The 12,760-nt window shown below is 40.0% G+C and overlaps 1 protein-coding gene across 1 annotated transcript in view; it reads right to left on the bottom strand.

Moving 5' to 3' along the window:
* Positions 1–11,888, bottom strand: part of PDE7B (phosphodiesterase 7B) — a 294,818-nt gene extending 282,930 nt beyond the window's left edge. Inside the window, exon 1 of the mRNA XM_080941986.1 lies at positions 11,725–11,888. Within this exon, the coding sequence (XP_080798112.1) occupies positions 11,725–11,745 (21 nt within the window). The 5' untranslated portion in view covers positions 11,746–11,888. The remainder of the gene's footprint in view (positions 1–11,724) is intronic.
* Positions 11,889–12,760: the final 872 nt, after the last annotated feature.

The raw sequence follows: 12,760 nt of genomic DNA, 5'->3' as shown, positions 1-12,760 counted from the left end.
TGGTGGGGTTGTAAACTGGTACAACCACTGTGGAAATCAGTCTGGCAGTTCCTCAGAAAATTGGACATAGAACTATCTGAAGACCCAGTTATTCCACTTCTGGGCACATACCCCAGAGATGCTCCAACATATAATAAGGACACATGTTCCAACATGTTCATAGCAGCCTTATTTATAATAGCCAGAAGCTGGAAAGATGTCCTTCAGTAGATGAATGGACACAGAAATTGTGGTACATTTATACAATGGAGTACTACTCAGCTCTTAGAAACAATGACTTTACAAAATTCTTAGGCAAATAGATGGAACTAGAGACCATCATCCTGAGTGAGGTAACCCAATCACAAAAGAACAGACATAATATGTAGTCACTGATAATTGGATACTAGTCCCAGAAAGCTTTGAATACCCAAGAAATAACTCACAGACCATATGAATCTCAAAAAGAAAGCCCAAAAAGTGGAAGCCTCACTCCTTCTTAGAAAGAAACATAAGTGTATAGCACCCTCTCAGAGTGTGGTACACCTAGACCTTAAATCAGTAATTAAAGAGCTAAGAATGCAGTCTTGTGACAACTCTTGGTATTTAAAAATCATTATGTTTAATTTTTACACACCAAGAAAACTTTGACTATTTCCATGTTCCGTTTTGTTTTACATGTACTTTATACTCATTGTAACTAGTAAGATTTCAATGCATACTATCAAACTTTTAAAAAATCAAGTCCTGACAAAATATATTCATATATTTTTATGCAAAATGCTTTTAAAATCTGTAAATTTATCTCTGTTTTTTAAAAATAAAGTTGTTTAATTAAAAAAAGAAGGTTGAGAACCATTGTATTAGAGTTCTCACAAGAAGACACGTGAAGTTATAGATACAGGCAAGAATTCCAACGAGACTCTACTCACACAGGGAATAATTTCTGAAACCAAAAGATGGGACTATATGAAATTAAAAAAATCTACACAGAAACAGTCAGTAGAAAGAATGGAAGACAGATATATAAGATTTGTAGTGAGAGAGACAGACAGACAGATGAGTGAGCATGACATATTCCAACCAAATTAGGTTTATTCTAAGATTTCAATTTGATTTGACATTCAAAGCCAACAACCACTATAAGAAAGTAAAAATTAAAAAATCATACATTTGATATCAGAAAGAGTACTTAATAAGTTAAATGTTTAGCACACAAGGGATAAAAGACTTTTGTCTGTGTTATGAAGAATATTGTACTTAATGGCAGATGGCTGAAGGTTTTCCTGTTAGGAAAGAGATAAAGAAAGTGGGGGGGTATGCTCCATTGGAGGTGCAGTGAGGCCTGGGAGCAAGAGGGATGCCTCTGGGGAACCCATGTTAGGAATCTCTTACCCTTGAGAAACCAGCCACATGATGGTATAGTACAGAATAGAGTTTATTCAGGTCATGGGGAGGGGAATTGAGAGGGTGGTGGAGGCAGAGAGAGAGAGGAGTAGAGAAGCAGAGGCCAGCCATGAGCATGTGGGGGGATGGAGAAATGAGGGACAAGGTGGGGGGAGAGCAAGGGGAGTAAGAGGGCAAGAGAGAGGAGGGAGCAAGCACCCCTCTTTATAGTGTCAGGTAACTTGGGTGGAACATACCTGACTGTTACCAGGTAACTGTGGGGTGGGATTTACAGAATCCCAACATTTCCTTCTATGACAGGGACAGGGATAATATTGTCTACTATTGGTCTCTTAGTGATTTACTAAATTATTAGCCAGTAAATAAATAACATGTATCAGTATTAAAAACAAAGACAGATAGCCACCAGTATTTTTGGATAATATAAATATTTTGTTAGAAAATAAAAATATATAAAGTACTTAAACTCATGAGTTTAAGGTTGTGGCTAGTAAACTGTACACACATATACATACATAATTTTCATGGATATTGGAAACAAAGTTGAAACAGAAGAGGTACTATTTAGATCAGATCAAAATACTAAAGCACCTACTTTAAAATCAAAATAAATCAAAAGCATCTACTAATAGGTAGAGCCAGGGATGTCACAAAGCCAGATAGAAGGTAAGATTGAGAGCAGGTGACAAGACCTTTGAAATGGAAGCAGGTGCAGCATGCTTATAAACCAAGGCCCAGGAAAGAAGTCAGATTAACTTGTATGCCAACTGTCCCTTTGCCCCATTGGTCAGTTCATTTTGTGGTGAATAATCTTACTTCTAAAATTCATATAGAAATGTAGAGAACCCAAGATAATAGTGAAGAATAAAACATTTTTTGTTGCCAATAGAAGAAATGTTTATACCACTTAGAGTAAGCAAAAATAAAAACAACCCCCTAAAAAAAAACAACAACAAAACAAAACAAAAAACCACCATCACTACCACCAAAAATAAAAGGTATGAAGGATTTTTATAGTTGAAATATAGAATGACTGGACCTGATAACAAAGATATTTGTGTGCTTGTGATTCATTAAATCAGAACAAACTTTACCCTATACCTAACAGAAATGCTGATGTGGAAGGTAAGGGAGAAATGGACTCTTAGTGAGAGTGTCAAGTCTTAGACAACTTTGAGATTCAATACTTTTCACTGATGTTCAGCATGATTTCCTAAGGCCAGGTAGCTTTATTTCTAGTCACATTCTCAGCAGAAATAGAGGAACTATGCTCCTAAAGACTTGGGCCAACATTATCCATAATGTAAGAAACTGGACACAGTCTAATGCTTTCTTCAGTTCAGCAGACACATTGTATACAGATGACTAAATCACATGCATTAATTCAAATAAACAAAATACAAGTATATGAAGAAACTTACAAGTCTTAAGATGCAACATCACATAAAGAAATGGTAATGGGTTCTGGCATTCTGATGATATAAAAAGTCCTTGTCTCTACTTGAGTAAGAGGAATTTGTTTTAAGGAAAGGTCTCACTGTGGCGCTCAGATTGACCTTGAACTAATTATACATCTCATGCTTACCTCGAACCTCCTACATCAGGATCCCAAATGCTGGCATGAACCAACACTGGCAACTTGAATAACACAGAGATTTTCTTACAATAAGTGAATGATCAATACATGTATAATTTAGGTTATATGTGCAATAGTTTAATACAGAAGAGAAAAGGCCAAGAAAGCAAGCCAGGCCATTTTCTGTAGCCACCACATAACATTTGAGACTGGGTAGTTTATAAAGAAACATGTCCTTACAGTTTTGTAGACTGGGAAGCTCACCAGCAGAGTGCCAGCATCTGGAGCACTACCTCACAACCTTATAACAGAAGGTGGGATGGTAAGAACAAGCCACTGAGAAAGGATGAAGGCGAGACCTGGGCATGTTCATGGCAACCTACTCTCAGGGTAAGAAAGCCGCTCCAGTGGTCACACCAAACCCGTCATGAAAACTGCCCCATGAACTTAATGCTTTCTACAAAGTTCTACACTCCATATAGCTATACTGGGAGTCAAGCTTCCAGCACACGAATTCTGAGGAGAAACTTCAAACTGTAAACAAAAATACAGTCATCGAAAATCTGATAAGCCCTCAACAGAACACTATTCTCATCATAATCCAAACATTCATATAAGCAGACAGAGCCAGCTTATACACTTATTACTTTGTCCTCTATACACTTAACAAATAAAAGATCCCCCCATCTCTTTTACACTTCATGAGACATACCATAAATACCATCATCTTAGAGAATATGAGACATACCATAAACACCATCATCTCAGGCACCATAGTAGAGAGAGGTGATTTGTATATGGCCACAGACCAAGAGTGACTACCATTGAATGGAGTAAACCAGCCTCCTGATGTTTGAAACCCCAACTTCTGAGGCATTAAAAATTGAAGGAACATTATTTCTCTTTACTTTGGAACCTCATGTGTAGAAATACAGTTAGAAGAATGCTTTAATGTGTTTCTTTTTATACAAATGTTCTTATGCCTTGCATAAATATTTTAAAATCCTTTCCCAAGTCACACTTAGAATGAGTGGAGATGAATTGAGAACGCGTTAGAACAGTTAAGACTTGCCAGCTAAGCAAAGAAGAATCCTGGCTCCATGAGTTAGGATTCTTCTCGGCCTCTCAGCCTCAAGTTCCTTGCTTTTGAAATGGGCTAGTTAAATCTTGCTTAACAAGAATGATGTGTTGCAAGTTAAATTCTAGAGACACGAAAACCAAAAATGCTCATTACCTTGCCAAGAGTATCATTGTTGCATCAAGAACCCAAAACGCGGGAGTTTTCAGTTACAAATTCAGGGCTCTCTAAAAAATGAGTGGATCTTCTTTAACTCGCCCTGCTTTTTCCTTTCTCCCACCACACAAACGCACAAACCAATTTTGTTTTGAATTACATTTTACCATGTGATTTAATAATTATCTGATGCATTTAGTTTTTTTTTTAAGCTTTATGTTAGAAGGGACAAGATATGTGAATTCACCATGACTTCTGAGTCACCTGTTAGTTTTGACAGGAATGTAGACATTAAAATTTTTCTCCAGTGATGCTGGAGATTAGACCCATGCATGACCTTACAGATACTAGACCGGTGCTGACCCCTGACTTTTGCCTCTATTTCAATCTTGAGAAGGCCTGTGCCCATCCCTCTCTCCTGAAACTGCACTTGAACACTGAGGCATCGGAATGAGTTAGAAACAGAAGACAGGGCAACATTCGTCAGTTGTAGTCATGAGCTCTTGAAGCACCTTTCCTAACACAGTGATCTTTAATAGAAGAAAGTGTAGAAGAACATGTTAGGATGTTCTTTACACAGATACCCGTTCTTTTCTGTTCTATCTAAAGCTAAAGATTATTTTTCTCTCCAAATAAAGACCTCAGAAAACAGGAAACAGACTACTAGATATGCTCCGTGATGAACAAGAGTTTCTCCATGGAACTAAAAGCCAAAGTGAAATCATGTTTTTGTTTCTTTGAAAGTATGAGAGCAGTGGTGTGGAGAACACAGAAAGAGGCACATTTCCCTCACACCGGAAACAACTCTCTCTACAGTTAGTGACCTTTTCTAAATTGGTGCATTCTTTAGACCTCCATCTTGTTGGGGCATCCTCTCTCATGAGAATGTTGTCTACACTTGCGAATGACTGAATTCTTTCTTCTCACTGGACACAGCTGGAGACTGGCATAATGGGAAAGGGAAATGAAAGTATTTTTTTCTCATGGAAAACCAAGACATGCATAAATCATATTTAAACAGAACCAGCACTAGTTGTTTGCATGTCTATAACATGAACATATTAATATAAATAATGTTTTCTAAATGACTGAAATTATGGTCTAAATTTTAAAAGTTTCCCTAAAATATATAGTTTCCTTTGATACAATTTTGGAAAATTATAAGCTTTTTGTGCTTAATTAACCTAAAAATTAAGTGAAACTGAATAAATTTTAAAACAGGTAATTTAGCTCATTGCTCAAACCAGCAAAATACATAACATACATTGTATAGCCCAGAAGTTTTCATGAACAGCATGCCAAGCCGGAAGGAACTTTGTTCTTGACAAAGCTCCTCATTCTATACTGAGGAAAAGCAAAGCTAGGGGGATGGTGATGACCTAGAGTTACTCAAGCTGCCCTGTCAAGTTCTCCATGTTTTCTGTCCATGACTCTTCCAGAACATTCTGCAATGTTAAGTTCTCCATGATCTCCTGTCCATGAGTCTTACTTCCAGAACATTCTACACTGTTAAGGTTCCATATTTCCTATTCATGACTCTTACTTGCAGAGCATTCTACATTGTCAAGGTCTCCATGTTTCCTGTCCACGACTCTTACTTCCAGAACATTCTATAATGTCGAGGTCTTCATGTTTCCTGTTTATAACCCTTACTTTCCAGAGCATTCTGCACTGTTGGGTTCTCAGTAATTTCCTGTGCACAACTCTTACTTGCAGTGCATTCTCTCTTTCTGGTGTTTTCAAAAATGCATGATATAAATTCAAAGCCAAATAGAGTAAAACCCCTTTCCCTTCATTCTTTAATGTTGTTTCCATGCCAAACACAAGGCACAAACATATCAGCAAAATGGATTCTGCTGTAAATGCAGGAAGTGTGTAGGAAACATTAACAGCTCTCTAGAATCCACAAAACTAAGTTTTTCTCCTCTGCATTTCAGATTCTTTTTTTTAGAAGCATTTATTTATTTATTTTTGCACTTTTCAATCTAGATTTCCAGATATTTTTTTCTGAGACTATACTAATATTCTACATATTTAGACAAATATCAATACAGATATTTTCCTTTTTTTAAATATTTGGAAAATTGCTACAGATCTTTTGTGTACAGGTATACTTTATTCTCTTAAGTAACAATGTTATTTAATTACTTGGATATAAAATAATAATTCATTTATTGTGTTCAGTTAATTTCTGATTTTATATGGCAATGTAAAAATCATTTTATTTTTATACTAAGATTGATAGAGTTGAAAGATATGACAACTATTGATATCTCTGAATATCAAGACTTGACCAACTAAAGCTTATGATCACCTCCCATATCTACATCTTGGTTCATGGAAACATATTCCTCATCTCTAACCAGCTGTAGCCTTCCATCTTGCAATAGATAGAGGGAGGACCCAGAGTCCTAACTCTTAGATGCCCCTTAAATGGGCACACCAGTTACTAGAAGAGGGGAGAAGGAGAGGGGAGAGGAGGGGAGGGGAGAGGAGGGGAGGGGAGAGGAGGGAAGGGGAGAGGAGGGAAGGGGAGAGGAGGGAAGGGGAGAGGAGGGGAGATGAGGGCAGGAGGAAGGGGAGAGGAGGGGAGGGGAAACAATGTAAAGAGGAAAGAAGGAGCAAAGGGAAGGAGGAAGATGTTTCTCATGATGGACAAAAGTACCAGGTTATCAGCTTCAGTTATCATTTTTACATTCTGTTCTGTTCACAAATCTCACTGCTGTCCAGATAGTGTTGTTGATAGGATTTATATTTTTTTTATATATTGAGATATTTACAGGATATTATTAAGAACTACCTGTGCCTAACAGACTTCGGTGTGCTACCAAGCTGTTTCTAGGTATATCTGAAATGACTAATCTGCTCTTCATCCTCCACGATTCAGCTGCTAATTGTAAACCTTTTCTTGGCAGAGAGGCCAGCTGCCCTGACCACACAGCATGGAGCAGTGTCTGGTTTAGGATCCTTGAACTACAGTAAAGCCAAACAGCAGGGTGAGGTAGCGTGCCTGCACCAGGGCTCCTGTCTCACAGTAGGCACAAAATGTTTTCAGTTATTCTCTGAAGAAACCAGAACTGGAGGATGAACAATGCTAAGGAAAGTAATATAGACACTTAAGAATGACAGCCATTTATGAAAACGGTGTCTGCCTTACAACATCAACGTCCCATCTTAAGCAAACACAGACCATGTTCTTTTGATGTCTAAAGAAATTCTCCAGCCTAAAGAGGTACCCACTTTACCTGAGATTAATTAATAAGGCAAAGAGAGAAAACGTTCCTGGGGGAGCTACAGTCTTTCTGGGAGAAATTCCCCAAACCCAGGGCTTGTGATTGCTTTGGCTTTTCATTGGTAATGTGATTATCTTGGAGGAAGAATTATATAAACTTAAATAAGTATTCAATGCCAAGGAACAAAGGAGTGGAGAGGAGAAGGGATGGAGAGGTGGAAATACTCTATCCTAGATGATGGTTCAGTATAAACTTTGTAAGTGTGAAGAACAGGCTGGAACAGAAAAGGCACCAACTAACCTTAGAAACAAGGGAACTGCAGCTGTTAGGACTTAAGTTTACCCACACAGTCTCACACAACTGACCCAGGAAGTTCTAGAGCCACTGTCAGAAGCTCCCAGACCCGAGGATGCTTCCCAAAGCATAGCCATCACATTACATCATGGCTGGCAATCCTCCCCATTCCTATCAAATGGTTGTTGGGATCGGGGGCTGCTGTCAGCATCTCAAAAGGATTCTTTCAGTACCTCAAGACATGGTGAAAAACACCCCATGCTTGAGTTTTATTCTCCATCTCAGACTGGCGAATAAAGCAAGTCAATTTATCGAAAAGTCCAGGCAATCCTCAACATGCTAGTTTTTTAAAATTACCACCACAAAAGAATAACACTCTTTGCCTGACCATGGTAGTTGCCAATATGGACACAAACTCAATTCTTGAAGTCTAACTTGCATTCAGCTGCCTCTTCTGCATAGTTTTTTGTTTTACTATCTCCGTTCCAAACAGTGTGTATATGCACAAGTGTGTGTGTGTACAAATGTACATGTGTGGGTGGATATGCTTGTGCATGACCAGAGTTTGATGTCCTCTGTCTTTCCTACTGCTCTCTTCATTTTTGTTTGTTTCTTTTTGTGTTTTGATTTAATGAGACAGAGTCCTTTCCTGAACCCAGAACTTGCCTTCTGGTCTATGCTGGGTAGCTAGTGAGCCCCTATCGGCCTCTGTTCCTGTCCCTTGGGTGCTGTGGTTAAAGACATGTGCTGTCATGCGCAGGTTTGACATGTGTGTCGAGGATCTGAACTCAGGACCTCATGCTTGCTCAGCAAGTACTTTACCCACTGAGCCATCTTTCCAACTCCAACCTGCCTTTGTGTTTACTTTGGGTTAAAAGGTGGAAACACAAACAGCAGTGGTGGTTCATCTGTGACATTTTTTGAATAAAAGTTTGACCCTTTTCACATTTATGAATCAATAGATTTTAAAAACAACAAACCTCTGATTGAAAGTAAAAACACTATAAAAAGTTTACTCTAAAGGAATGTTAGGAATAATCAAATCCAACAGTTTGTAATACAGTTTGAAGACACTAAGGTCAAGAGTGACCCAGTGGCTTAGTGTCGACCAGCTGGATGCTGCCTAAATGAGGGGTGTGTGTCCTGGATCAGAGGGTCCTAGCCACTACTCCCTTTGGTTCCCTCTATTAAAAGTTAACCTGTTTTCAAATGGTTAAATAATCCTTGGGGATGGGAATTCAAATGCTTCGATTTAACACTAGAACATTGACACATTTCCTCCTTGCTAGTCAAGCTTCTAAAGTCTGGTATATAAGACATTAGTCACGTTGGTTCCCTACAGTTCCTTCCTTTTCCTCACTCATCAGTATCAAGCAGTAGGTTCCATGTGGTAAGTGAAAGCAGGAAGGCTGGAGCACCTAATGCTGAGCACCCAGGACACGCTATTGGGGAGAAAGCTGTGCTCCTGGGGTGCAAATGTTTCAGAAATAAGGGTGTCACCATCATGAAGTAGTTATGGAAATAGCTTCACTAGAGTGTGAGGGACCAGGTAAACCATCCAATGCCAAAATGCTGCTTCCCCAGGGAGTGGCACCTGATAAGAAGCATTCCTGACTCAAGACCCTGCTGAGCTATGTGAAATGAATCCTCAGGATGGTGAATTCTTTGGAAGGTTCATATACATGGAGTGTCCCTTGCTAGGTTATACACCGCCTCTGAATTGTGAGATAAACTACATAAAACAGCTCTCAACTAGATGTTCATGAGTCCTCTCTGATGCTTAAATGTGACAGTTGTTTTTAATATAATGAAGTACTTTTAGACATGAGCTGGATTGGCTTCTTGCTTAATAAATTCCTTCCAACACTATGCTATGTGAGTCAACAAGCCACTTCCCTTGTGATAGGAGCCTGGCAAACAAGTTAGACCTCGGAGGAATGGCTACTGGACAGAGGCATTTCCAGGTGGTACATTCTTATGGAGGAAGTTTAGCCATTTTAGTTTTTTGCGTATACCCCCCCTCTGGCCGAGAATAATACCGTCTGACGTCTTGATTAAAAAAGAAAAAAGTTAAAATTTTCAGGTTTAAAGTTATTTTAGGTAACTAACAAGGTATGCCCGGGTAAATTCTCTGCAAACACTTCAAGGTAGGGTTTTTATTTCTGCCTCAACAAGGAGCGGCTTTGTGCCAAACACAGGGACAGTGTTAAAAGGTGCCCTGGTGCCATTGTTTTCTTTAAACTGATGCCTGTCTCTGACACATCTTGGATTTTTCCATCCTTGCCCTAAGTAGGTTCATTCAAAAAAAAAAAAAAAAAGTTTCTCCAAACCACTTTGCTGAAATACACTGTCCACTGACACCCGTGAGGACCCTCTGAAATCAGGAAGCTCAGAGTCAGGTAGAAAGCCTTGTGGAGAGAATTTGGATTTGGGAGTTGTTGCTAGTTGACTTTGAGCTCCTACTTGCAATAAGAAGGGACTTCATTTTACTGAAGCCAATGCCAGTTGGGACGGTACCACTGGTACCTCCGTTTCACCAGCCAGTAACAAAAGATAAAGCAGAGGAAATGGAGGAGCTGCAGTTGTACATTCACAACACATAAAGTCCTTGTTCCTCCAGCAGGCGCTGCGGAAAAAGCAATTGTCCATTCACTGCACAGCCTCTGCAACCCAGGAGCTAAGATTTTCGCTGTTCTTAACTGGGTGCCTCAGGCAGTTAACTGTTAACCCTTGAGAACACGGCGCTTGTGTGCCTGTGTTCTCAGGGCTAACGATACTGACCCAGTTTCACAGATTCCCTAGTTCTCGGTGTTGAGAATAGAAACTTGAAGGAGAACAAGTTAGAAATTGTGGAGCGGGGGAATGGTTTCGAATAACTCTGCTGCGTCTTATTGCGTAGCTCTCTGATAAGGAAGCTTATGGTAACCGTGTACTGTTTGAATTGCTTTTATAAAAACTGACCGCCAGACAGGGAAGATTCCCCTCAGACACAGAATAATGTGTGGCTGCGAACGTTAGCTCTGGGTTCAGCTATGCCTTCTGCAGCAGCTAGTGAGTTTACTGTGCACGATGTACGTGCCTGGCTTGTTTCCTCTCTTGCAATGGTCTCTCTGGCCGGAGCACATGAAGGGCTGAATTTTTGGATGATTAATTAGTCCCCAGGCTCCATCACTTAAGTCCCTAATTAAATATCTGACTCTGCTCTCAAACCCTTCAGGGAGATAATTACCAAACCTTGCAGTGACAATAAAGTTTTATTTTTCTTCGTAAATAGTAAGACTTAAATCATTGCCCACGTAACTCAAACCTACATCTCCTCTGTTAACTTTGAGACTGAAAATAGGCTTTTTTATAAAATGCTGCAAGATAATAAAGTAGATTATTTTCTCAACACCTCCCCACCCCTCTACCCATTTGCCTCTGCTCTCTCACTACCAGCTGTTCCCTTGTGTAGTAAGTACCTCTTTCTTCATTTTGAGGTCTGCTCCCGACTAACCGACAAACCCCAAGAGAAAGCAAATCCACAAATCAACCTGATTTTCTTCTCCAGTGGTTCACAATCCTTCAACAACATTTCCCTGCCCCGTCCTACCAAAATTGAAAAATGACCCAGTTCTAAAATTTACAGTGGAGAAGAAACACGGCACTCATTTAAAAACGTGTGTGGAGGGGGAGGGCTCAAAGTTCAGAGAACTCTGAATCTCCTGCTAAATCCCGTTGCCCTCAAAGAGTTAAATCCGGGGCAAGTGATAACATTTAGTCAGTTCGCTTAGAAAAAGGAAGGAAATTTAAAAGCTGGTTGCTGTAGGAACAATCACGGACAAAAATACATACATATATATATATACACACATATATATATACACACACACATACACAAGTATATATAGGTACTAGTCCATTTTCAATAAAAACAAAACAAAAAAACCCTGGCGACTGTCTCTCTGTCACTATGTACTCTCAAGGAAAACGAACTTGCCGCTTAAATTTATTGTACATACCTCAACCATTAAACAAGACATTTAACCATAGTGGCAGTTCTGTGACCTTTGAAAGCCGTGAAATCTCTGAGCGGTGCGGCTTGTTCATGAAGACTTGTGCTGCAGAATCCAGCAACCTCATCCAGGATTAGCAGAATAATTGTGTAAATTTTATAAAAAGAAAAAAAAATATTAAAAAGGGGGGGGGGGGGAGAAAGAAACGCCAAAGGACTCAGAGAGCTCCAGAAAGAAGGAAGGGGGAGAGAGGCTCTCTCCGGACGAGGACACCACTTTGCTCCCGGCCGAGCTGGGACAGAGCCGAGCCTGCTGCAGTGCCCAGAGCAAACTGGCTGGGTGAGCAGGCAGCCAGCCTGGGAGGCTGGCTGAGCCTGTCAGTCGCCACAGGCAAGGAAAACCGGAGACCAATCGGCTTCTGCGCCGGCAGCTTACTGGAGTGGAGCCTTTTCTGTTTATGTTTCCTCTTTTCCGAGAGTGACGTCAAAGGGTTTAGTTTTTCCTCTGCATGTGCTATTAATTTTAAAGTACTGTACTATGGGAAGGATGTGTGTGCGCGCCTGTGTTTAGCTGAGGTGCCCCACTCTCAGGAGAACCCGAGAAACGCTGTCGACACTCAGAAGCAGATTTTAAGAGTTTGAATTCTATGGAGTTAGGTATTTAAAAATGATAAAAACCAAAGCAAAAACAAGGCAAGACAGACTGAGCCAAGCCAGGGCAGCAAGCTTCCTACAGTGCTGTGTATGACTTGATGTGCACATGCCTTTATGACAGCTTGTTGCTTATTTCTGACTGATTCATTTTTATCTAACTAGAAAAGTAATTGTTAATCCCTAGAGCAACCCATACAGAACTGTGTGAATGAGCTAGAGAACCTTAGTAGCAAAGAAAGGAATCCTTGTGACTCTGGGTGCTGGTGCTGGGTACTGGGTGCTGGGTGATAATGGTCCCTGCTTCTCCCTCCTTCCCTAATCTTCTCAATCAAAGTCTCAGGATTATTAAAACAGGGCAACCCCAGCTCATTCCCCACAAAAGTCACTGA

Source organism: Micromys minutus (genome assembly GCF_963924665.1).
Source record: "Micromys minutus genome assembly, chromosome: 30".
Taxonomy (NCBI): domain Eukaryota; kingdom Metazoa; phylum Chordata; class Mammalia; order Rodentia; family Muridae; genus Micromys; species Micromys minutus.
Note: the sequence above shows the minus strand (reverse complement) of the source record. Positions and strands in the feature narration are given on the sequence as shown.